At 55.0% G+C, this 26,693-nt stretch overlaps 1 protein-coding gene across 1 annotated transcript in view; it reads right to left on the bottom strand.

The window, feature by feature from the left end:
• Window positions 1–753: 753 nt before the first annotated feature.
• Window positions 754–26,693, bottom strand: part of MID2 (midline 2) — a 63,737-nt gene continuing 37,797 nt past the window's right edge. The window contains exons 3-10 of the mRNA XM_058813864.1: window positions 21,636–21,731; window positions 17,622–17,729; window positions 15,345–15,493; window positions 14,810–14,937; window positions 13,686–13,829; window positions 10,122–10,283; window positions 5,299–5,506; window positions 754–5,130 (exon numbers count right to left, since the gene is read on the bottom strand). Of these exons, the coding sequence (XP_058669847.1) occupies window positions 4,728–5,130; window positions 5,299–5,506; window positions 10,122–10,283; window positions 13,686–13,829; window positions 14,810–14,937; window positions 15,345–15,493; window positions 17,622–17,729; window positions 21,636–21,731 (1,398 nt within the window). The 3' untranslated portion in view covers window positions 754–4,727. The remainder of the gene's footprint in view (window positions 5,131–5,298; window positions 5,507–10,121; window positions 10,284–13,685; window positions 13,830–14,809; window positions 14,938–15,344; window positions 15,494–17,621; window positions 17,730–21,635; window positions 21,732–26,693) is intronic.

Genomic DNA, 26,693 nt, shown 5'->3' with positions numbered 1-26,693 from the left:
CTGACCCACACAAATGCCACAGGTTTGTTCCTAGCAGAACCAGCAACTCATCCTCCAGGCAGGTTCCATGTGCTGGTGGTTTATCTTTAACAGGAGAAGCCTGGAGCAAAGGCATAAAGTAAGAAATATTTAATTCCCCAGTGCTGGTTTGCACTGCATGTTTTCCACTTAATAAATATTTTAGGCACACGTGCTCCAAAAATGGGCTCTGTCTCCTGCAGGTTTGTGTGCCTGTGCTCCCGCACATGAGGCTGCCCCCAATGCCCCTTCTCCAGCAGCTTCTGCCTGGTGGCACCGTCCCAGCATGGGCTGTGCCCACTGCCCGGGCCACTCCTGCCTGCTGGGGCCCCTGGGAGAGCCCAGGGATGTGCTGGGAGAGGGGAACTGCGGAGCTCCTCCCTGCTGGCCGAGCTCTCCCTGCCCGCTGCCGGTCCCTGTGCCTGGCAGGGCCCTGTGCAGGGGGGCTCTCACAGCCACATCCCAGCCCCAGCACCAGCCTGGTCCCAGCTGGCACTCAGAGATGTCCAGAGCCCCTGTGGCCATCCAGGACTGGGAAAAGGGCAGACTGGCACACGCAGTGTCCTGGGTAATGGAACGTTATCCAGAGGCTGGCAGCAGGGTGCTCGATATTTACGTGTATGGATGTTTTTGGATGGAGCTTTAGCACCCCCTGTGCCTGGCCACCCCACAGGCTCTCCAGGCTGGGCTGAGCCCAGCACAAGGAAAGTGCTGCTGGGTGGTACCACAAATCCCCTCTGCTGTGTGCATGCATGGCCATATGTTTTGCTAGGTTTGGGGAACACTGTGATGGCCAGCAAGAAGATCCCAGGGCTGTCCTCACCTCATGGCCTCCCCCACACACAGACATACCCAGCAATGTATATATATTATATTATATTTTTATATTTATATTTATATTTTTTATATATATATATATATATATATATACATGTTAACAAAGAAGTTGCAAAAAAACCAACAAAAAGGGAAAAACCCAACAGGAAGAACAGCCCTCCCCCAAGTAAAATGGAAGCAGGAATGTTACACGTGGAAAGGGAGGCTGAGGGGACCCAGGAGTCCACACATCCCGAGCTTGAAAGTGGGTGTCCCCAGGAGCAGAGGAACCAGCAGCAGCACTCTGCCCTCCCTCCATGTCCTCAGCAGGGCCCAGGATGGGGCTGTGCTCCCCAAATCACGGTGACAATCGGGTGGGCTCTGCTTTCAGTACCACAAGAGGACAATGTGGGTGACTGGGAAAGGCCCCCAGCCCCGGCTCGGGGTGTGGGGCTCCCCCAGTCCCCATCGGGCCGGGTGTGAGACGTGTGTGTGGGGGCCAGGGGGTCCCACAATTAGTGCAATTTCATCAGGTGCAAATGTCACAATAAGGGCTCATGGTCGCTGGGCTGAGGATGCTCCCTGAGCCCATCCCAGCAGTGCCAGCACCGTCCTTGGCACTGCCAGGGCCACCACCCCCCTGCAGGGCCTGGCATCCCCCTGGGGTGGCACAGGCCGAGCTGCCCCACGGGACCGGCACAAGCGGAAGGGACTTCCATGAGACCTTCCCATGAAAAACATCCAACTTAAAAGGGTGATCCAACCTCCCAGAGTGAAAGGGGGCATGAGCCAGGCTGTGGGGAAGGCAGGCCTGCCCCTGCTGCACCCTCCCTGAGCTCCTGCACTCCGGGGCTGACAGAAGCAAACGGAGCTGCTCCTCTGTCAGGAGGAGCCAAGAAGGAGGGGTGCAGCCCCTGTGCCTGCCCTGCCAGGCACCATGGGGAGCAGCCTGCATCAGAGGGAAAGCCCTCTCAGCTTGGCAGGGCTGGCAGCAGATCCTTCCCCGAGGTGCTGCCCACCTCCCTCTTCCAAAAACCACAGTCCAGACACACAGAGATGGCATGCTGGGGAACACTCTCCTCCTGGGCAAAGCTGTCACCACCAGACTCACCAACATGCATCCTCTTGGGAGGGGTCACCAGATGAATTCTGAACTGGCTCCAGATGAATTCAAGCTGTCTCTGGCACAGCCCCCATGGGATGAGCCCCAAGAGCTCTGTCCAAGCCAGGCACTCACGCCCCGAGCCTGGGCTTTACAATCACAGGACAGGCTGAGTTTGAAGGGGCCCATCAGAATCACTGAGTTGAACTCCTGTCCCTGCACAGGACACCCCAACAATCCCACCCGGTGTTTGGGAGCATTGTTCAAATGCCCCTTGACCTCTGGCAGCCCTGGGGCCATGACCATTCCCTGGGGAGACTGTGCAGTGCCTCACCACCCCCTGAGAGAAAAACCCTTTCCTGACATCCAGCCTAATCCTCCCCTGATCAGCTCCAGCCGTTACCTTCAGTCCTGTCCCTGGTCACAAGAATGAAGAGATGGGTACCTGCCCTCCCACTCCCCCTTGGGAGCAGTTCAAGATGACAAAGAGGCCTCCCCTCTCTTCTTCTCCATCTGAACAAACCAAGTGACCTCAGCCACTCCTCACAAGACCCCTCCAGACCCTTCTCCCTCCTCACAGCCCTTCTTTGCTCACTCTCTAATATCTTCATGCCTTTTTTATATTGTGGTGCACAAAACTCCCCTCAGGGCTCAAGGTGAGGCTGCCTCAGCCCTGAGCAGACCGTGACAATCCCCTCCCTGCTCCAGCTGGCCTGATGCCCCCAGAACAGGGATTTCCCTCCTGGCTGACTGAGATCCAACTGGACCAGGTACCCCAGGGCCCTTCCCAGCCACTCCACAGCCTCTCAGTTCATAAACACAATCAGGGTGGCCCCATCCCAGGCACAGAATTTATCACCTTCCCTTGTTAAACTTCACATGGTTGGTGATTCCCCATCTGTCTGATTTTCTGGGTCTCTCTGCAGGGCCTCTCTGCCCTTGAGAGAGCTGACAGCTCCTCCCAGCTTAGTGCTGCCAGCAAATTGACCTGGCATCCCTTCCAGTCCTGCATCCAGGTTGTTAATGAAAATGCTGAAGAGCACAGGGCCGAGGATGGAGCCCTTCAGAACTCCAGAAGTGACTAGTGCCAGCCCAATGTCCCCCTTTGTGCCTGACCCATGAGCCAGTTACTCAGCCACCCCACGATGTGCTTATCCAGCTGTGGGCTGGACATTTTGTCCAGAAGGATGCTGTCAGAGACTGCTAAAACCTGCTAAAGTCCAAACAAATTGCATCTCATGGCTACCCTGGATCAATCAGGTGGGTTACCCTGCTGTAGAAGAAAACACAAGCAGGGGCAGTTCCCCATCACAAGGCTGGCAGAGCTGGGTGGTCTCAGCTCAGTGGTTCCTACTGCCACCAAGGCACCACATCTAGAGGAGGAAAAGGGGCTTCAAATGTCTCAGAGCAAAGCCCAAGCACCAGCTGCCTTGGGCCACCATAATGCCTGAAATCCCTGCCCCACAATGTCCCAGACACTCACATGCCCATTGGCCCCAAACTGTGCCACAGACCCCCATGGTGGCAACAGGGATTGTGTGCCAGCCCAGCTCCTCTTGGCCTCTGAAATAAATCTGGAGACTGGAGCTTGCCCAGGGGACTTGGTGCTTGTGGTTACTGGGAATACTGGAGACAGCCCAAGAGCTCCCAGTAACCAGGGTCTCTGAGCCTCTGGGACAGAGTCAGTTCCTCTGCCATGGAATAAACAGGATGGCTCCACACTCACACCACCACAGAATCATGGAATAGTTTGGGCTGGAAGGGATCTTTAAAATGCACCCAGTCCAATCCCCTGGCATGGTTGAGAACAAACCAGAAGTCAAGATTCAGTGTAATTAATTGAGATTTTGGGTCACAGAGCATAGAGGTAGTCTTTGAGCAGGACTCTACTGTGGGCTTAGAGTAGGAAGATGAGTTTTTGCTGCTGGGACACCAGACAGGGCACTAATGGAGACCTATGTGGAGCAGGGCACTGCTGGCCAGACACTGTGTCGGGAAGGAGCAGCTGCCAAACCTCTGTGCCAAGGGCCAAAGCTTCTCAAGGATGCCGGCCTCCCTGGATACTGGGAAGCTCTCAAAGGAGGAGATGGTGGGCTGGGGGTCCCTGGCTCTCTGCTGCAGGACCCCGAAAATTATCAGGAGCATGCCATCTGCAGCACAGCCAGCCCCAGGAACACCCTCAGTGCCATCTTCATGCCACAGAGCACCACCCTCCCTCCACAGGGCCACCATCCACCCCACAGCCACTGCCAGCACTCACCAAGTGCTCCAAGCCTTATCCATCCCACCAGGGAAGACACCGAGCCTCAGCCACAAGCAAAGTCCTTCCTGGCAAGTGCTGCTCAGTGCTCTGGGTCCCTACCCCAGCTGTCAGCGGCCCCAGAGCCCATCCCTCCTGTCCCAATCTGTGCCTCGTGGTACGCACGAGCCATTCCCTGACCACCACGGCACCTCAGGTCACCCTGAAACCTGCCCTGGCCTTTCCAGCCCCCCAAGGGAAGACAGAACCATCCAGGTGACAATCTTCTTGGGGAGACATGGGAGCAGCTGCCAAGAGCTGCTCCAGCCACTCTTGCACACCCTGGAGCTCACCAACAGCAGTTCATTTCCAGCTGTGGTTTGAGGTTCCTCCACTTTTTCCATTAAAGTAAGATGGAGCTGGGTGTGGATGGTGCTCGACTGCTCGGGCGCCACAGTGGCTCTCTGGCACGGCTGCCAGTGGGCAGCTCTGGCCACCTGCACCCACCGGCATGGCCAGTGCTGCCACGGGGCACGGGCAGGCCTGGGCAGCCTAGTGACAGGCTTTCATTCCTGACACGTATGGGGACTCCTGGGGCCGGCAGTTACACTCCTGCTGCTCGGGGTAATCGATGAAATCTGGGGCAGGTAGCCCCGAGAGGATCATCAGGGATTTGTTCCAGATGGTGAAGGTGGGACACACAGGCAGGATGAATGAGACTTCGAAGGTGTGGAGGTGGAGAGAGTTGGCCGGGTCGTAGAAGGAGAGGGCATTGTTGTCGTAGTCCAGGAGGACACCGAGGCGCTTCATCTGCGGGTGCACCTCCAGCAGCATCTCCTTGTTGTTGTGCCGCACCACAAAGTTGTTGTTGCAGCGGGAGAAGACCCAAGAAGAGGAGTTCTTCCCAATCCACTCGTTTTTGGGGGCTGACTTGTAAGCCACGCCGATGGCATACCTGCAGGAGAGGAGAAGCTGTGCTCAGCTTCCTCCAGCCTCGGCCCAGCCCTGATGGCTACAGCACCCTGTGCTCTCAGAGCCCATCTGCTGTAAAAGGGCACAGGGTGGCATCTCTGGCAAAGGCTGGAGCGGGAAAGCATCCCCCCTCACACAGGTGGTGCCTTACCAGGTGGAGGATCCCACCACCACCTCCCAGTAGTGGCAGCCACTGTCGATGAAGATGTTGCCGGCCGCGCCGTAGCAGCCTGTCCCGCTGAACCGCTCTGGTGTGTGGCTCTTCTTCAAGGAGCTCTCGTCCTTCTCCATCTGCAGCCCATCATTGGAGATCTTCAGCTTCTTGTGAGCCATCTTGGGGTCCAGCTTGAATGGCTGACCTGTGGGGAGGAGACACAAGGATTAGGATTTGTGTTATTAGCATCATGGTGCAGGAATGGGGCTTCTTCACACCCCGTGTTCTCAGCTTTGCATATTTAATGGTGGTTTGCTTGGGTGTTTTCCCCAAAACCAGACCAGATCTGGGTGATGTCCCAGAGCTTCAACCAGACTCCTTTTTTGTTCATGATTTCCCTCTGAAAGTCCTCAGTCTATCCCTGGATTTGCAAACAAAACCCCAAGATGCTACAAAGAAGTAAATTGAGTTCAGACGGGTTTTGCTGCTATGGTTTCATGTGAGATGCAGTAAAGTGCACGCAGGCACCAGAAAGCATTTCCATAGGGATTCACCTGCTTCAGGACAAAGCAAGTGACAGGTGCAGAGAACACCCCCAAGTTCTACCAATATCTTCAGCCTCATGTTTTGGTACCCAGCTCAGGGCATGACTAGCTGTGTCCTCCTTCACGCTCTCATTTTTGGCTGCAGGCACAGAGACCCAGCAAGAAGAAACAATGACACCACCACGTCAATGGGGTCCTGAGCCTGGGCTGGGGACCCCCAGAACAGCCTGAAAACCCTGGAAAGCCAGGAAACACACAAGGAGAACCCCAGGACACCTGAGAATGTCTGCAAAGAGCTGCAAAATCAGTGACCATTGCAGCTGCAGAGCGGAGCTCATCTGTGCTGTGCTCTGTAACCTGATGGTAGCTCGTGCTGGTTTTCCTTGGAGCCCAATTTGCTGAATAATTGAGTTGAGAAGCCTGAAAGTAAAACTGCAAATTGGGAGTGACCTGCCCCCTCCTTCTTCTGGCTGCTCTGATCTTTCTGCTGTATCTTTTCCTGGCAGTAATGCAAAGAGACAAGCTCTGAGGAAGTGAGGTATAAAAATACTTGGCTCCATCAGGACAGAGACACTCACAGCTCTGTTTCTGAAGGCAACCTCTTGCTAAGGTCAGTGTGAAGAAGTGGAGCCCAGCCCTTATCACTGGTTTGTGCTAGCATGTCCTGGAGCAAGTGCTTGAGCTGCATGCACTGGCAGAGAGCGTGATGGGCAGTGTTGGAGGGGTCGGAGGGTATTTCAGAGAACACAGCCAGGCACCTGCTACCCTTCCCAAAATATCACTCTGGCATTGGGAAAAAATATAGACTTCACAGAGGTCATAACAGTCCCAGCCTCAACCGCCCAGCATGGGAGCTGCCAAAGGAAGGGGGGTTCTGACTGCAGCCTTCACTCCCTGCTCCCCCAGCACCAGCAGCCTCTGTGCCTCCCAGTCACTGTTCCCCAGCCCTGCCCTGCAGAGAGCCGAGCCTTGCAATGATTCCTCTCATCACTGATGTTTCCTCTCATCACTAACACGTAGCTCCTGGGCTGGTCGCTCAGATTACCTTTATCCCACAAATTCAGCTGGCTGGGATATTCCTGATAGCCTTTTGCTGTCATCCCTGCATGAGGCTCGGGAGCTGTGGGGAAGCAGCTGCCTTCAGGGCTGGACACAGCCGGCTGCACCCCTGGAGCATTTATCAGCTGGATTAGCCCTCCCTTCCCAGCAGAGCCAGAGTGAGCAGAGCAGAGGAAATCCTGTCTGGCACTGGGTGTGAGGGAGCAAAGAGGAGGAGCCAGGAACATGGTCAAGGTCAGCGGAATGTGGGGATGGAGCCAGGCAGAGGGAGGTGTGTGCTGGAGCTCCATCCCCACCCTGCAGGACCCCAGACCTGCTCCCTCCCAGGGCTCCTGCACCCATCACAGTGAGCTTGGGACGCTCCTGTCACCCACCCAGAGGCACAGCGAGGACAGGCTGCCTCCTGCTTTACGTAACAGCTACAGAAATAACTGGAATGAGATCCCCAGGAGCAGGAGACGCCATCCAACACTCAGCCAAATCCAGGCCCAGCAGCCCAGCCCATGGGGGGGTCAGTGCAGGGGTGCCACTGGTGCCCTGCAGCACAGCAGCTCCTCTCTGCCCCACTCCTCTGGCTGCAGAGAGGGTGGACAGCTGGTGACAGCATTTGGCTGAAAATGTGTGGAGAGAAAGGAGGGATGGATATGAACTCTGCACCCAAGGATGCTGCAGGCACCCACCACGTTCTGCCCAGAGGGCAAAGAAAGCAGCAGGGACACAGGAACACAAAGGCAGCTCTTCCTGCATTCTGTGCCTCCTCTCTGCCTGCAGTGGCAGGGTCCCTACACCCACCAGCCATCTAAGATGTCACATGTGGGGCACAGGACACCCACAGGGCACAGGACACCCACAGTGCACAGCTGCCAGCACCATCCTATCCTCCCTGAAGACATCACCTTCAGCAAAGAAAGAAACAAAAGATGCTGAGTCATCAAGTCATAGGAAAGCCATAAATACATCTAAATTTTAAGATTCCCTACTGGGAAGTTTTTGCACGGATCATCCTGTCTTTAAAAACACCTGCACTAACATGATTCAGTCAGTAATAGTGACCTCGCAGCCCATTGCTCAGGCATCAAACCCACTCCTGATGTCTCATATGGGATGTGGATGGAGCCATCCTGTAGCACATTAAGGTCTTGCCAAGATATGCAGAAATCAGGAAAAGCCAGAATTGTGAGGGAAAATAAGGCCAGGATGCAGTGGCCAAGGCAAAGGCTGTAAAACCCATTTCCCTGCACTTTATTTATGGCCTGAGCTGGGCCTGTCCCGGCATTCCAGCACTTTCAGCTACTTTTGGCCACTTGCTCCTAAATAAGTCCTGCTCAGGCCCAGCCTCAGCAGAAGATGGTCTCTCTGACACCACACCAAACCTGTCCTCCCAAGCTGCTCTGTTCAGGGATGCAGATGTAGTGCCAGCACTGACAGCGCTGATGCTGCGGAAATCGATGTGTCCTGACACTGACCTTCTGGCCATGGAGAGATCTCTCCAGACATCCCTTCAGGAACAGAACAGGCTGTGAAATATGTTAATGGGCTGTTTCTGTGTTGAGCTGCTGACACTTCCACCGAGGTTACAGTGGGAAAGCATGGGTGTGATATCCTCTGAATATTATCCACTGCAAAAGGAGAAGCCCTGGTCCCAAATACCAGCAGGAGGAAAAGCCAGGGGGGGCATGCTGGGGCTGCAGCACAGGGCAGCAGCACCACCAGACACCCAAAGGAGCCCTTGTCACCTGAGGATGGCCACAGAAGGAGAAAAATCAATATATATGACTAAATCAAACTTTCAGGAATTCAGAAGTTTCCACAAACACAGATGGCAAAGGAACACCAAACTGGTGGCAGAGAGGGATGTGCCCATCAATACCACATGCCTCTCCTGCCCAACAGCTGAGTGGGAAGTGAGGTCCTTGTGGAAGGGGCTTTAGCACCCCCACAACCACACATAACCTGTGCACTGTCTCAGGTGGGGCTGCTCCAGGTTTCAAGCATGCAGAAGCTGCTGCAGACACATCCCTGCAGCAAGGGGGGCTCAGCACCTGGCAGGACTCTGATTGAAGCCAGTCCATCCCCAGGCAGGAGCCCTCAGAGCTGTGCTGGCAGCTCGGTGGCTGGCACTGGGCTAGATCCCAGAGAGCAGAGCCTGTGCTGGGGGAGTTGCCACCACGGGCACCCACCCCTGCTCCCAGCTTCCCAGGCCGCCCAGCCCTCACTCCCAGAGCCAGGGAAGCACTGAGAAACAGCAGCTGCAGGAGGGATAAATTTTTAATGAACAGGCAGATTGGGTTGGAGTTTGCTCTTCAGCAGCTCCCTCAGCTCCACTGCCTCAATGTTGTTTTATTCAGTTTAATGTCGCGCAAAGAAAAGGAGGAGGTAGAGGTGATAAATCATCATGAAAGCCTTGCTCAGGCAGAAGCAACTGTTGGGAGAGGGACAGATGGGAGGGCTGTGCTCACCAGGACCACAAAGAGACATGCAAGCACTGGGAAGGCACGAGCACACGGCAGGCAGCCTGGAGAGACAACTTATTCCTCTCCCAACATCTCACACTGTCCCTCCTGTGTCACCCTTCAGGCCATGGGTGCCACTGCTTCTGCTGTCTTTGCTGTCTTTCAGTGGAAAAAGGTTTCCTACCACAAACCCTGCAGCTCTGTCTGTGCCAGCACAGACAGGTACAGCTCCACTGCTGTCAGAGCTCAGCCCTCCCTAAACATATTTAACCTTCCTTGGCATCCCCAGGGCACTGGAAAGAAAAATCTTCTGCTTTGTGTGTGGCTGCAAAGTCTCCATCCACCACCATGGACACACTTTTCAATCTTATGACTTTCCAAACCACAACCCTCTGCAGGCTAAGCCACACACAAGAACACAGTTGCTCTGTGACCCCTTGCATCAGCCCCAAAAAGCCCAGGGATGTAAAGCCACCAGAAGAATGGACCATTATGACCTAAGGCCCCAGGGATGGGTGCTGACCTGAGCAGAGGTCATGGGAGCCCCTGGCACCACATGGGCTATCAGGAGACCATCCCTGAGGTAGAGAAGGAACAGAAGCACCAAGGGAGATGGGCACTCCAGTGATTTAACAACAGTGTTTCCATCCCACTGCCAGCCACTGCCTGCTCACCAGGAGTCCCCAGCCATACCCCAGGCACCCCCGTGCCCTGGAAACTCTCCTCCCCACGTGGCACGGCCAGCTGAGTGCCTGGCACCTACTGTTGGTCTTGAGGCGGGCAGGCTCGCTGTTCCTGCTGCCTGCCTGGTTGATGGCCTTCACCAGGAAGATGTAGCGGGTGCCACTCTGCAGCCCGTGCACTGTGTAGTGGTTCTGCTTGATGTTGGGGACGATCATCCAGCTGTCCATGGAGTTGTAGAGACCTGCAGTGCAGGAGAGGGGCACAGATTTATTCCCAGGGGAGGACAGAATACAAAGCTTTTGTGCTGCTAATGCAGAGCTCATGACCATGTGTCCCTCGGAAGGATTTACCACCTGCCTGGGAGTTCAGAGTGGCAGGGAAATTTCCAGAGGTGATAAATCCCAGCAACACAGAATCTCTTCCATTATCACACAAAGGCAGGAGCAGGGCTGCAGCGCTGGCATCTTGGGATGCTGCCATGGGAAGTGATGGGGAAAGGGTGCAGACAAAGGGAAATGCAGCCAGCAGCACCTTCCAGCCAGGGCAGCTGGCAGACGAAGCTGTTGGTGCCTGGGAGGGGGTGATGGCCACCATCCTCCCACCACCACCCCACCATCACTGTGTCCCACAGGACACCTCCCTACTGCTCAGTATGCAATTCCAGCAGCAGAAAGGGATGCATTTGCACCCAAATCAATGTGTTTGCAATTGAATCTTCCTCCTGCCCAGTCCGTGGGAAGTAATAATCCATGGCTAAGAGAGGCTGATGCTTGGCTCCCTGAATAGACTGATCTGCAGAGTGGTTCAAAGAAAATGAACTCCCAGTGAAGGGATCCAGACACTTGGAAGCCATTCAGCAGGCTGAATTCTTTCTGGAAATGGGAAGGAATGAAGAATCCAAGACCACGGAGGTGCCAAACTGACTGCTACAGTGATTTGCAGGGTCAGAGCTACAGGGTCTGGCATGTGTGGAAATGTAGTGCTGTCCCTCAGCTGGGGTGGCACAGTGCTCCAGGAAAGGGGAAAAGCCTTACACAGTGCTACAGGTTGCTCCTGCCATCGGCATCACTGGGATGAAGATCACCTGCAGCTGGCACGAGCACCTGAGTAGCTGAACTGGGGGACAAAGACGCTCTGGGGCTCAGGGGAAACCAGAAGAGCTATCACAGCACAGGCTTTGAGCCAAAAGGAATAAGGAAGCGTGGAAGAAGTAGCTGGAGGCTTCCTAGATCTGGTGAGAGGTGAGAAGTGCATTGTGAATTTGGGGTGACTGGAGAGGGGGTATCAACACATGCAGGGCTGGGAGGCAGGAGCTGGGAATGCTCCACACCTTTTTTGCAACAGCTTCCAATTCATTTATCTTCAGCGCTTGGCTCAGCCGCAGGACAAGGGCAGGCTGCAGTCCCTGTCATCTCATCCTGAATTTGGTTTAGGATACACATGGGAATGGCCGAGGGGCACAGAGGAGTGTGATGTAAGTAGAAAATAAAGCAGATGTGATCCTGATTGCAGCCTGCACGCGGAGCTGCTCCCGTTGGAGCACAGCTTCCAGCCCGGCCCGGTCAGTGTCACCTTCCTGCAGGAAGGGCCAGCTGGGGTTGCTCCATCAGGAAGAACAAGGTGGCTAAGATATGACAACGAGAAGGACTTGACCTTCCAAGCAGGTTTCTTTTGCAAAACAACCTCAAAGAGCTTGGTCTTGAAGACTAACCTCTTCGCTCCTACCCTCACCAAAGCTTTAAAAAAATCCCTTTTATTGTAGCATTCATCCTCCACAAAAATGTCTGGCTCTTGCCAAACTCTTGGCTTTGATGGAAGTGTGAAGGGGATGGATTCCACAGGCCAACTCTGCACACCTTGGAAAGGTATTTCCTCTCCTGGTCAGGGTCCCAGGCCCTGTTCAGCATTCCAGTGTTCCAACTGAACTCTTTTCACATGAGTTCAGCCAGGGCTCACACAGTCCCATGACCCAAACTGTGCTATTGCAAGGGACAGTAAGTTACTAATTTTCTTCTCAGGGATTTAACTCATGTTTTCTTCACTCGTCCTACAAAGAGCAACTGGAGGTTGCCGGCTGGCCAAGGAGGACACTTCTGACACGTGACCCTCTGGGCTCTACTCCAGCACTGCCCTCACTGTTCCTCACCCTCATGGTCTCCACAGCTCCTTTCCCAATACCTGTGCCCCACCTGCCAGAGGTGGGCAGGTGACTCATTCCCAAGTCCCTTGGTGTATGGGACTCCAAGCCACATGTGTCCAAAGTGGCATGTGGGAAAAGGTGAGAGTGGATCCTTCCCTGGCATCATCCCAGGCAAGGGCACAAGCTGCAGCAGGGGAAATCCTGAGAGGAAAAGGGCAAAATCCTCCTAGCTGAGGGTGAGGAAGCACTGGATGCTCCATCCCTGAACAGTCCTTCTTCCTCAAGGAGCAACCCTGAGCAACCTGTCAGCCCAAACTGCACAGAGCTAGCACAGGGACCTTCAGACATCCCTCCCTACCAAAACCACAGGGTGACACCAGCAAGTCCCCATCCTGTCCACAGCTGGAAGTGCAAGGGACATGGAGCTGGTGGACATTCAAGAGCAGAGCCAGAGAGGTGGCTGAGCTCTCCAGGCTTCTAGAGGACCAAGTGCTGGAGACAACATGCTCTAGCTGGGAAGGAGAGGAGAGCCAAGCAGGGCGGGTCTGGCTGTGGCAGCACCGGCACCCAACAGCTACCATGGAAGGGAAATGCATCATCTTGTTTTCCAAAACAAGGACAAAGGCTGGGCCAGGGCTGGGGAGGTGAGATCCAGCTTGGAAAGTCACAGGGAGCTTTCTCTGTCAGCTTCCTGCACAGTTCAGAGTGCACTGCACAGCCTTCCGTGACACCGTGCTGCCGGTGCCAAGGTCCTCCGTCCAGGGGGACAGACTGACAGCAGCCCAAACAGCCACTCTGAGGGCCCTGGTCAGCACTTCTGACAACGGCAAGTGCTGCTAGGAAAACCCAGAATAAAACTTTCTCACAGACCATCAGTGATTCTGTCCTCAGCCCTCAAATCAAATCCCATTCCTGTGAGACAAATCTGTGGTGCTTTGGAAAAAACAACGAGGCATGGCAGTAATTTTCATGAAAAATTACCTGGAAATATGCATCAGAGCTGTTCCAGAGGGGTTTATAAACCACCAGAGTTATCAGCCATGGAGCAGCCAGCGCTGCCCTGCGTATGATCCCAGGTATCCATGGATCTGGGAGCTGTGAGATGGACAGGAGCCTCCAATGTTCCTGATGCTTCACCAAGTTGGGGCTGATGACACCAAGTGCAGACCAGAGCACCTCAGGGATGGCCCCCCCAACATGAGGAGATGTCTATTGCTCTGATCCACTAGGCCTTGGTAGATCCTTTGCTGCTGTTTCCTCCATAAATACCCAGCCTTTAAAACCACTGATGAAACTGGGAACCTTTTCCTTACAGAATCCCAGAACGCTCTGGGTAGGAAGGGACCTAAAAGCTCATCCAGTGACACCCCCTGCCATGGGCAGGGACACCCTCAACTATCTCAGGCTGCTCCAGCCTGGCCTCGGACACTTCCAGGGATGGAGCAGCTGGAGATTGTGTGGGCAGCATGGCACTCCTTGCTGCAGGGAAGTGAGGTGACTTACTGATGAAGTTGGCCTGGCCGGTGAAGATGGTGTACTGGAGCTCGTAGGAGCTGACGCTGAACTCATCCTCTGACATCCAGTGCACGGTGATGGTGTCGTGGGAGGCTGTGCAGAGCTCCTCACGGACTGACGGCGGGTTCGGCGCTGTGGGATGGCACACACCACAGACTTTGGTCAGTCTGGGCTTTCCTTCCTTAAAAACCCAGGCCTTTTCCACTCATGCTAGGACTGAGATGGGCTTGTGGCAGTAGTACTCTCAACACCAAAACCTCTCTCATTTAATCCGTCATTATGTTTCCCACTGAACTGAACCTTTCAGTTTAACAAGGCATCCAGAGGTCAGAGCACAGGGTTTTCACTGCTGCTCCATCAGATCTGACACCCCCACCCTGAAACAGGCTGAGAACCCACTTCCAAATCCACTTATTTCCCTGCCCTGGTTGTGGAGTAAGTATTTCATCCCATAACTGATCTGGACATGCTTGTGCTAATCTTTCACTGAAAGCCGATCTGCCTCATGATGATAAAATCGGATTTGGGTGAGTGAAGATGTCCTTGCCCCCTGGAGCTCTCATCCCTCCAGTGCTGCAGCACAGGCTGATCCAGCAGCTGTTGCTGCTCCCAGACCCCCGAGGGCAGCCATCAGTCTGTGCTGGGGCATCAGGGCAGCCCTGAGGAGCCCACTGAGGTCCCACCCAGAAGGGTTCATAATTTAGAAGCAGGTGACCCAGAAAAAGGGCAGAAGAATGGAAATGTTAAAGCACAGAGTGCCATAGAAGTATAATAATTAGTTAATTCATCATTCCTCCCCTGTAATCCTTATGAACCCTCATATAATCCTTATCCTTCTTGCATCCTTATGGACATCAGCCTCCCCCACCAGGTCATGGAGACCATAATTTTTAAGCCTTCTGGTCTTTTCCATGGGTCCTCCAGGAACAGCAGGGTGAAACAGGAGGATGGGGACCTATCACTGTCCTGGGGACAGCACAGGCCCCGCTCTGCCACAGATGACCTGGTGCTTGTTACTGGTTAAGTCCTTAAATAGGTCTGCCAGCCCTTGGTGGAGCACAGGGCAGGGGACTGAGGGGAAGACACAGAGTGGAGCACACCTGAGCACTCACCTGTGAGATAATCCAGCCCCTCCAGCAGCTTCTTCTCTCTGGAAAAATCTAAAGCAAAGTTTTCAAAGGCATCATTAAAATTGATATCTGGTATCAGGACTTGCGAGGATGCAGTTGCCATGGCGACCCTGGAAGGAAAGAAGGGACCATCAGTATGCAACAGGGTGCATGAGGGAGGCACAGGGATGGGGACAGCCTCACTGTGCCTCACCTGCTGCCAGGAAAACAGCTTGCACCTACAGACCACTGCCCCTGGGGACGGGTTCCCTGAGAGTGGGAGGGCTCCACCCCTGGGGTTTACAGCTTTGACTGGCCCCTGAACTCCCTTTGGAGTGGCATTTCCACCACTTTCCTGCCCCAGGGAAGGGGACATAGTTCCACAGAACTGTTAGGACCTGCCATGCAGCCCAGTCCTGTGAGGGCAGCAGGGATGGCAGGGGATCTCCAGGGAAGTGACTGCAGGGGACTTGGTTCACCTCTGGGCAGGGACCTACAACAGGGCCAGCTCCAGCAGCAGGTCCCGAGGCCAGCCCACCTCTCGGCCACGTTCCTGGCCGTCTGCAGGAAGCGGGCGTGGTCGTTCTCCTTCAGGATGTGCTCGGCCTGGTTGATGAGGACCGTGGAGCGCTCCAGGCACTGCCGGCAGTTGGCGACCTGCTGGGCCAGCTTCCGCAGCTTCATCACCTGCCGGGCAGAGGGACAGGGGCTCAGGAGCCTGAGAGGCACAGAGGGAACCCTGGGCCAGCAGCTGCTCACGGCGAGCAAGGAGCACTGGAAGGGCACGGGCATGTCCCAATGGCTCTGGGGAGGGAGCTCAGCAAAGCACTTTCCATGTTGGATTTTGCTGTGGGTGGGAAAGCCCCAGGGCACAGCCTGTGCTTGCTCTGAGGGTCCCACATGCGCTGGACCCTGGAGAACAACACATCCTCCTCCACTCCTGCCATGCAAATACAGCATCCCCCCGTGCCAGCCCAGGAGAGCAGGCTGCCATGAGCCCCTGCCAGTCACTCAGCACGAGGCAAGGGAACCTCAGGAACAGGGGAAGTGTCTACAGAGCTGATGGAAGACATCACATTCACAAGTGCTGAACTGAACTGCTGGGTGACCAAGGTATGAGGGAATCTGCATGTTCTCCCCTCCCTTCTCCCAGGCTCCATGCACGTGTTGGGCCATTTGTCAGGCAAAGCAGGGCAGAACAAATGGAAAACCAAATGGCAATCCATCAGGAAAGCAGAATTCCTCGCTCCTCAACTGGAGGAATTCTGAATCAGCCACAGCCTCTAGAGGTTACTCCTTTCTCCACTGCTTCTGTGGAGGGTTTGGGCACTAATCTGTGCCCTTCACCTCTACCCAGCTGCCAATTGTAGGAAAACAACATCTTGGAGCTTCCAGGTCTTTCTAAGCATGGCGGGAACTGGACAGCAGAGTCTGGAAGAGTCAAGGAAGAGGGTGGGAAGAGCAAGCAGACAGACAGATGGGCCGGCAGACGGCACCGTTACATGAAATATGTTCCCTGGAGTGCTTGGGGTAGAAGCAGGATTTCAAAGCTCCCTCTGCTGCCAGCATGTCCTGGAGCTGTGCCGGGGGCTCTGCTGCCTACACACGTGGTGGAACCTGCTCCCAGCTGCCTGGCAGCATCTGGATTTGGGGCTTGGCCATGGGTACCGTGGTGGGACCCCAGTGCACACCCAAGCTCACTGAGAACAGCAGTGGGGTCATGCAAGCTCTCCTGGGCACCCTCAGAGTTATGGCCCTCCACCCCTCTTGCTGCTGCACGTGGAGAGCCCAGAAGGTAAGGCTGATGTCTCAAACATCAACAGCTGTACCTCTGCAGAGCCAGCTGAGGGTTGTTGGGACTCGAGAAAGGGCCCCAGGGAGGTAGGGCAGCACTGTCCTGGGACAAACATCCTTGCTGTGGCTCCTGGCAATAAGCACAACACAGCACAGGAGTGAGATGAAGCAGTGGCATGGACTGTAGAGGAATCAAGACCACAAAAGACCCCTGAAGCCTCTGACCCATTTCCAGAAACATCTGGAAGAATGGACTGTGCATGAGAACTGATTTGCAGAGAAGGTGAGAACTCCCAGGGAAGGCAAAACTTACCTATAAAAAGGTCCCCCCCCGTAAGCACAGGCAGTCCCCCCAGGACCCTGACCCATTTGTCATTCCTTTCAACCATGAACATCTCTGAGTCTTGGGTCCCTCCCCTGTGGAGTGGGATGCTACAGATAGAAACCACTGGGAAACACCTGGAGCCACTGGAGGAAAGGTCCAACACTCCCACAAAGATGAGGGTGAGAAGCAGCTCCCCCTCAGCTGTGCTGCAATGCAGAGCATGCAGCCTCTGCTCTCACTGCAGCACTGGACTATGGTCCTTCAATATTAATTCCACATTATTCTATTCAAACCACAGTGGTGAAGAGCCCTGAGGAAGCTGTCTGGAGTGATCCAAGCCTCTGCACCAACTTGTCACGCTAACCAACACACAGGCCTGTTCCTCCTCCAAGCAGCACATGCTTTGTCCTTGGCAGAGGAGCCCTGGGGCAGCAGCAGTGACAGACACCTGGAGATGGGGTGGCATGGAGGGCAGCACCAGGGGACAGATGGAGCTTTGACAATGAGATGCACGGGTGCTGCGCAAAGCAAACCCCTCATGGCAATGCACCACGCGCTGCTGCAGCCCCTCTGCCCGAGGCTGGCACGTCCCAGCGCCACTGCCTGCGGGATGCTGCTCCCAGACAGGAGGAGCAGACCCTGTACCCCCACAGGAGGGGACCTGTGACCAGGGACACATGAGTTGGGACCCCTCACCTTCGTCTCCTTGATCTTGACGGCGATGACCTGCTTGCGCTGGCGGATGATCTCCATCAGCTCATCACACTCCTCCATCAGCTTGGCCTCATGCATGGCTGTGTTCACCTGGCCAGGAACAGCAGCACACAGGTGTTGGGAGGGACACACAGCATGCTCTCATGTGTGTGCTCACAGCAGTGCACACACACAGAGTGCAGCGGGGGCACAAGCAGAGGTTCCAGTTCTCTGCCTCCAGGGAAGAGCAGTATCCATGGGAGGATGGACAGGACAAGACAAGGGGGAATACACTTCATGGAAGAGGAATCTAGCCCTAGCACTGCATTAAAGCACACTATAGGACAGAAATCAGTTTTCCTCATTTCATACTCCCAAATCCCTCTGAAACAAGGCGGCCTAGAGTGAACCACATTTTTGCTACAGGATCTTTTTTTAAACCTGGCCAGCAGATTATGCAACACTGGAGTGGGAGACAGCTGATGGTCTGCAAAGAGAGCTCCACTGAGGAAAAACAGTGGAAAATCTTCCCAATCTGCTGCATGTGGAGGGGGGTGGGGAACAGTCCCAGGGTTTGGAGCCTGCAGCAAGCTGCTGTGGCATTGCTGCTGTGGCACTGCTGCTGTGGCACTGCTGCCGTGGCACTGCTGCTGTGGCATTGCTGCTGTGGCAGAGCTGCTGTGGCACTGCTGCTGTGGCATTGCTGCTGTGGCATTGCTGCTGTGGCATTGCTGCTGTGGCACTGCTGCTGTGGCATTGCTGCTGTGGCAGAGCTGCTGTGGCACTGCTGCTGTGGCACTGCTGCTGTGGCATTGCTGCTGTGGCATTGCTGCTGTGGCAGAGCTGCTGTGGCACTGCTGCTGTGGCATTGCTGCTGTGGCAGAGCTGCTGTGGCACTGCTGCTGTGGCACTGCTGCTGTGGCATTGCTGCTGTGGCAGAGCTGCTGTGGCATTGCTGCTGTGGCATTGCTGCTGTGGCATTGCTGCTGTGGCAGAGCTGCTGTGGCATTGCTGCTGTGGCATTGCTGCCGTGGCACTGCTGCTGTGGCACTGCTGCCGTGGCAGAGCTGGCAGCACCCTGGTCCCTCAAAGCTGTGTGCCCACAGGGATGGCTGTCACCCCAACTTCCCAGGAGCACAAACCTGGAGCTCCTCTTTCAGCTTCTGGGACACATGAGAGTGAGGCTGAAGGCTGTGCACAGCAAGGGGCCAGAAAGAAATGCTAGGCCAAGGGACAGGAGGGGAGATTGGGGCACCTCAGCTTGGCCCTGGGTCCATCCCTCCAACCAGCTGCTGTCCAACAGTCCAGCTCAGGCCTGGAGTGCTCCCCTTCCAGGATGGCTACAGGGCAATGTAAATCTGTAGCCATCCACAGCCTGCCCAGGGCAAGAAATCTACCCTCAATTATGTTGATGTTTAGGGGGGCTGAAGGCAGGTGAAGTTTCAAAGGACATCACAGTCCCTTTCCCAGTTGCCTTCTACCAAAACAGGAGCATTTTCGAGGCTGGGTTCCCTCAAAGGGCCAGCAGAGCATGGAGGGGGTTCTGCAGACCAGGACTGCTCCACTGGCAAAGCCCTGGCTCAAAAACACCTGGACAGTGGCCACAGCACTCTGCATGGATGAACCAGCTCCCAGGTGAATGCTGGGTTTGGGGTGAACACTCAGCAGGTGCTATGGCTGCAGGAAAGCTGGGCAGCTTTTAGTTGTGAAAAGGGAGAGAAAAAATATTTCACCCACCCAAGTGCTGGGGGAAAATGTGCTAGGGACAACAGTCCTGGAATAAACCAGCTCTGTCCTGCACCTCCTGGAAATGAGAAGCAGCATCTCAGCCCACAGCCTGACTCACAGGCAGGCAAGCCTCCTCCTGGCAGCTCCACAGGACCCATCCCACCTCCACAGCCCTCAAGAGGATTTTGGCTGGGCAGCAGCTGTGCCCTGGGGACACCAGGAGCTCCCACTGAGGCTGCTGTGACACAGTCCCACAGCACACCTGCAGCTTCTGCTCTCCCCACACTGGGACATTGGGCTGGTACTATCCCTGTTTTACAAACTCAGCTTCTCTGGAGGGTTATCTGCCCTCCTTGGTCCACATTTCCATCACTGCCAGAGGATTTGGCCATTTCAACCTCTCTCAGTACAGCCCCCCCATGCACCAGAGTCACTCTGAGGGGCAGCACAGGCTCAGGGGACACTTGCAGTGCCCTTCTCTGGGGTTCTTCTCTCTGCCCTTCTCAGCCCTGTCCCTCAAGGTGTTGGTGGCACCATTCTCTGGACATGCCATGAGGTTTACACTGGATATTTCTGGGGGACAGAGTACATGGGAATTGCATGTGCCTGCCTGTGTGCCATGTCTGCAAATATCTCAGAAGTAAAATTCCCTGGAATCAGATTGATGGAGAGCACAGATATTTTCTGCTTCACAGTTTACTGTGCTCTCTGCGAAGGGGCCTCCAAGGGCCTGGCTGTGCATTCAACTGAGCTGAGAAATGTTATTTCAACTGTTATTTTAAGCAGAGCGTCTGACAAAGCTGAAAACTCACAAACTCTGACAAAAATGACAGCTTAGAGGTCTCAGACTCTGAGGATCAGACAGAAATACCAAATATCTTTCAATTTATCCTATGTCAGGTCATTAAGACATTGGAGCTGGATTCAAAGGAATCCAGGACATCCAGCCACATCCCTGCTCCATCTCTGGTGGGTTCTCAGAGCCAAAGCATGGCCCATCAGAGCAGCAAGGGCTGCTGACTGCCACCAGAGCTCTGCAAGGGCATCCTGGCTCCTTCTCTCTCTGCCAAACATCCCTGCCATCTGTATTCCCAGATCAGCCCAAGCCCACTGAGCCCTGGGGAAGAGGAAGCCCAGGAGAGACCATTCCAACAAAGCCATTCCCACTGCAGAGTGATGCACAGGCAGTGAAAGCAGGACAACATCAGTGATACAGAAGGCCAGCAGTGCTGCAGAGCCAAGTGGGATTTTTCTGCTCCTTAATTTGGCTGGAAGTTCAGAGCATCTCAGTCCCCTCCTCCTTCTCTCTGCACGTTGTGTCAGTGGCTGCCAGCTGCTGGCGGCACACTGGGCCCTGCTGGCACTCACAAAAAGGGCTCCTGCACTCACTTCCTCTTGCCAGATCATCAGGACATTATTGAGGGAGTGAAGAACAAAGTGCTGATGCTGCCTGCAGACACCACAGGGCCTGAAGCACCTTCAGGGCCCCAAACCCCAGCTGCTCTGAGGTTCAGGGGGTGAAGGACAAGCTGCAGCTCCCTAGGCAAAGGCATCATCGATGCTCTGCTGTGGGCACATGGCTCCACCCTGCACAGGAGGATCCCTTGTCCTGCTGCAGCATCCCTGCATCCTGCCACAGCATCCTGAGGCAACATCCCCACATCCCACCACAGCATCCCTGCATCCTGCTGGCCCCATGCGATGGCTTGGGGGAGTGCAGGGGAGGCACAGGACTTGCACACCCTGCAAGGCCTGGGGTGCTGTGGGTGAAGTAAACAATTGTTGTGTTCTCTCAGGCACTGCAAACTCCCCCTGAATCCATGGCTGGGGTCCTGGAAGCAGCCTGGGGTTCAGTCCTGAGGGAAGCTGTGGTTCAAGGAATTGCTGCATGCTTGGTGTCACCCAGCTGAGACCTCTTTGCAGGATCAGTGTCACCCAGCTGATGAGCCTTGTTACAAGCTCAGTGTCACTTGGCTGAGCCCTGTTTTCACACTCAGTTTCACTCAGTCTTCCACCAAAAGCAGCTGCTCCCCCGCACAGAGCAGCAGGCAGGTCCTGCTGCCTGGAGCCAGCTCAGCAGCCCATGTCTCTCCTCAGTGGCTCCCAATCATGACAACTCCTTCAGACCCCTGGGAACCACCCCTGTGTGCTCCACTGCTTGGGACTATCCCACACTCATCTCTGCTTCCAGGGAAGTCCCAGGAAAGGACCCTGGTGTGATCCATGCATTGCCCCCCTAGAACTGGGAGCTGCCCCGGGCACCTCCCCAGCCCCCCTGGTCTCACCCACCTCCACTTGCTGGCAGATCTGTATCAGCTTGGCCATCTGGTTTTCCAGCTCGCTGTTGCGTTTAACCAGGTTCGTGAGATTTGTCTCCAGGGTTTGCTGCAGGTCCAGAAATGGGAGAAAGAGGAAAAACAGAGATCAGCAAAGCTGGAGTGTCCCCAGTCCCCTGCCAGCAGCTGAGACCCTCTGCCACCAAGCACACTGCTTGAGAGAGGGACACTGGAACCACCTTGGGCAAAGGCTCTGGGGGTCCTGGGCAGCTCCTGCCCGTGCCAGGGGCTGTGCCACACGGGAGACACTGAGCCCAGCACTGCGGTGACCCTGGGCTGCCACCAGCTGGACAGGACAGCATGGGTGCCTGCCCTTTGCCACTCCTTTGGAGAGCAAATTTTGACTATTTTCATCATCAATTTTGTTCTGCACAGGGTGAGGGAGATGAACAAAAGCCTGATGAGCCATGGGAGAGGGATGTCTTCTCTGCCAACCACTTCAGCTGGAGCTACAATGGCGCAGGCAGGGAGAGCTCAGCTGCACTGCGCTGGCTTTCATTCCCCAGCCACGCTGCCCTTTGCTCAGCAGAGCAGACCTCAGCCAGCAGATCACAGCCACTGGATCTGGGCCAGAAGATTACGAGCAGTGGATCATGGCTGGTGGATCCCAGCCAGCAGCTCTTGACCAGGCAGTCATGACCAGTGGCCCATGGCCAGCAGATCTCTGCCAGCAGATCATGACCTGAGAGGACGGGGATGCAGGGCCTGCTCTGGGGCCCAGTGCTCTGGGAGAAGGAGGGGATCCAGTGAAGCACCCATGAAGACCTCATTTGAGGGGATATTGATACCTGTGGCCATGGGGGGAAGACAGTTTCTGGGTGTTAACAATTCCAGAGACACAGCATTGCCAGTTCCAGGTGCTCTGCTAACGGGAATGCTTTACAACAAAGCACTCGCTACTTGTTGCAGTGCTTGTCAGGAAATGATATCCTATTAATATTTTAAACTCCAGGGCTGGAAGAGGGTCCCTGAGGTGGTTCATTCATCTGCAAGTAGGAACTGCAGTCTGAGGCTTTCATCTGACTCCAGCAGGCCCATAGACACAGCCCCTCTCCGTACACGTGGGTAACTGGGGGCTACTGAGCCAGGAGAACTTGAATTACAGGCACAGAGCACAGGCAGAGCACTCTTTCCTGGAAAACCACTGGCTCCTAAAATATCCCAAGCTCATTTGCAACCCTGAAAATTGCTGGCCAAGGGCAAGCAAGGCAGAATGCAGGAACAGGCTGGAGAAGTGGAATAAAACCCAGAGAGCCTTGGCTATGCTAGAAGGGTTTGCAGAGAGTGGGGCTGTATGGATAATGGAAAAGCCAGCTGCTCCCACCCCCCTCTCCTCATAACCCAATATTATAAACATCATTTCACTACAGCAAAGAACATTTCACTTGCTAATTACCTCCCTCATCACCAGTGTGGCTGCACTGAGGTTGCAGCTTTGAACTCGCACCGATCTGCTTTAATCTTCCAGGCTGTGATGGAGGGCAGGGCGGGGGGCTGGGGTACAGCTTTGAAGCACGCGTGCCCACACCCCATTTGCAGCATCCCAAGTTTTCTAGGGGATGGCATCACTCCTCTCATCCACAAACACACACAAAGCCTGTCCCTGAGCACCAAGCCCTTCATCACACATCCTCTCTGCAATGCTGAGGCAATCAGAGGTGCCGTACTGGTGTCAGCCATGGTTCCACAGCCCTTTGCTGCTCCCCTGCCCCTCAGTGCACCCACAGACCCTCGCTGCCAACCCCTCTGCATCCCAGGAAAACATAGATGGCATGTTTCCATCTGTTTGATGTGCTGAAATTAAAAAAATGGGCTTGAAGCCTGGATCACACCAGCTGGTTATTTTGTAGGTGTATATAAATTGCAGCAATTACAGGGGTTGGGTTTTAATTGCTTTATAAAATGCCCGTCATTTCCACCAACCTCCACCTTCTCTCCTGAAATACAAATAGGTGATTTCTCTACAAATGGGGAGACAAGTGAGAAAAAGTGATAACAAGGCCTTGAGCAGGAGTCACTGGTGCTGAGCAGGGAGGAGGGCCTGGGTGACCCAGGGACAGCAGCACCAGAGAGGGAAGTGCCCAGGCACCCTGGGACAGGGCTGAGCCTCCCCCACGCCGAGTGTCAGGGACCCACAGGATCAAAGCCTGACACAGCTCCAGCAGAGCAGCTCAGCACCTGCACCCCTCACCTGCCAGTCACCAGATACACGATAAATGCTTATTTACACTGTCCACCAGAGGAGAGTAATCACACAGCACTGACCTGCAAGTACCAATGCTCACGTTTCTTCAGTTATGGGCACAATGGGACACAACTCTTTTTTCCTCCAAATACCAAACAAGCAGTTGAACTAAACTAAAGACTTATTTCTCTGTTTGAAGAATCCATCAAGGTTGCGGGCTCAAGACCACTTCAGGAAGTATAAATACGTGGTGTCCTCCTGGTCCCTGTGCAAACACAACCTTGCCTGTGCCTGGCCACAGCTGCCCTCCATGGCCGGTCCCCAGCCCATGCACCAGTCTGGCAGCTGGGTCACTCTGAGAAATGCTGTCAGCCCCGTGGCTTTAACCAGCTGAGAGATGGAACAGAGCAGGCTCTGAGCCCCAAACAGGTGGCCAAAGAACAGGCTCCCCACATGCCACACAGACCTGAGGGGAGTCCAAGCCCCCAGGGGTTTGGGCCATGCAAGCCTCAGATCTCCTCCAGTGGCATGAACTTGTGGGTGTGGGATGGGAGGACCTGGAGAACCCTGCAGCTGGGGAAAGCCCTAGGAATGCAGGGGTGGTGGGTATCTGCTCCATCCCTCAGCACTGCTCTGACGGGTGAGAGATTCAGCCTGGCATGATGGCAGGGAGGGTGTCCTTTGGCTCTGCCTTACCCCAGAGAGGTTTCTGCATTTATCTTCATGGGGAGGCAGCCAAAACTGGAGAGTGATACTTCCAGTGATTTACTCAGGGCTTTTCTCATTGCCCCTGTTCATCTATAATCACTTCCAGTAATGGAGGCGAATCCCTGCCCCGATCCTCCTGCGCACCACAAACACATATCACGTGTGCATCCACAAACCCACGTGCAGGCACACAGGCACCAAGGCAAACCCACCTCAAAATGCATGCCAAAGTGTCAGGAAAACCAGTTCCTGGAAGGCACCAGCATTCCCCAGCCTCACCTGGACAGGGCAGGGAATGATCCCATCGGGATCGCTGCCATGCTCAGGATGCACAGTCAAGCCCTCGGGGCTGAGGATGTGCTGCCAGGTCCCAGCACGGGGCACAATTCCTGCTGGCTGTCCTCTGACTTGTTTTGGAGAAGCACAGGGAAGCCAGACGTCACCAGGACATTGCCCAGGGCATCAGGAGTCTGCCATGGAGCTCTGGAGGCAGTTGCTCATTTTTTAAAACCACAACGTTGTTGATAGCATGAGACAGCTGTAATCGCACTGGAGCTGTGGGAACCTCCACCCATGTCCCCGTTCCTGGCCAAAACACTGCTCTGCACTGACCTGCTGCCCCAGGCACCCACTGTGGGGACGATGGAACTGATGTGGTTTGTCTCGGGAATGCTGGCACAGCTTTCTGGGAAGCAGCAGCTGGACAGGGTGATCTGCAGGTAGCTCCCACCACGGTCATTCCAACCCCATCTGCTCTGGGGGGATTCTGGAACAGGACAGTGACAGTGGGGCTGTCGCTCTCACTCCACTGGCAGCTGCCTCTGCGCTGCCAAACTAAAATCACAGAAGCTTGGAAGGGACCATAAAGTTCATATTATAGAACCCCTTGCCATGAGCAGGGACATCTTCCACTACCCCAGAGTGCTCCAAGCTCTGTCCAACCTGGTCTTAGACACTTGCAAGGCATTGAGAGCACTGCACAGATCAGGCTCCTCTCAGTGGCCCCAGCAGGCCCAGAGCCTGACACTGCTCCTGTGCCAGTGGATGCTCCCACTCCCACCTGCCATGGCTGCACAGAGGGCTCACCACGGCACTGCTCACTGCCAGCCCTGGCAGCAGCACATCCAGGTGAGTCAAACTGGAAGAGGGGGCATTTAAGTTACATATATGGAAGACATTGTTCCCTGGGAGGGTGGTGAGGCCCTGGCACAGGGTACCCAGAGCAGCTGTGGCTGCCCCTGGATCTCTGGTACTGTTCAAGGCCAGGTTGGACAGGGCTTGGAGCAACCTGGGACAGTGGAAGGTGTCCCTGCTCAGGAAAAGGGGTATGACAAGATGAGCTTAAGGTCTCCTTTAAGCCAAGCCATTCTGTGACTCCACAAATCTATGTTTAGCTAAATTCCCACCACCAAGAAAATAAAAAACTTTGGGGAAAAATATACAAAGCCAGTCAGCTACCAGGCTTTACTCAGAGAATGTCCCTAGACAACAGCACAAGTGACAAAGGGACAGCACTGGGCTGCCATGTGTGACATTAATGCATTTTAAGTCACTTTGGAGCCAAACAGACAGAGTAAGAGCTGAAACTTCTGCCAGCATTTGGGGCTGCTGTCAGCCACTGGCAGAGCTGACCCAGAAACCCAGTGGCTCTGCAGAGCATGGGGGTGGGAGGGGGCTCTGGTGGTGCTGAAGAGTCAAGAGGCAGAGCCTGAGCCAGGCAAAGGGGCCCTGGCAGTGACCCCGGCATGGAGGGGACGGGGACCAGGGGGATGCACTCGACCAACACACACCTGAGGGTGGGGAGACAAGCCCCATGTCCCCTGATCAGTGTGAGCAATCAAAAAGCAGCTCCAAATCCATTAATCAGGTTTAATCCCTGATGATCTATTAGGCTTAAACCCTGACTGCTCTTTTTACACTCACCTTCAGCTGGGAAGCAGCTCTGGAGGGAGGCTCCCTGTGGGGAGCAGGGCTGGGGATGTAGGTGGCACAGGGGTAGGTTTGTCACAGCCAGGGCTCCCAGCCACATCCACCATGAGCCCTGTGGCAGGAGTCACCCATGCTACGTGGGCACACAGTGCTCCAGCCATGTCCCCGGTGCCCAGCTGGGGTGGCCCC

The sequence above is a fragment of the Ammospiza caudacuta genome, chromosome 14, assembly GCF_027887145.1.
Source record: "Ammospiza caudacuta isolate bAmmCau1 chromosome 14, bAmmCau1.pri, whole genome shotgun sequence".
Lineage (NCBI taxonomy): Eukaryota > Metazoa > Chordata > Aves > Passeriformes > Passerellidae > Ammospiza > Ammospiza caudacuta.
The sequence above is the reverse complement of the archived record's forward strand: the minus strand, read 5'-3'. Positions and strand labels throughout refer to the sequence as shown.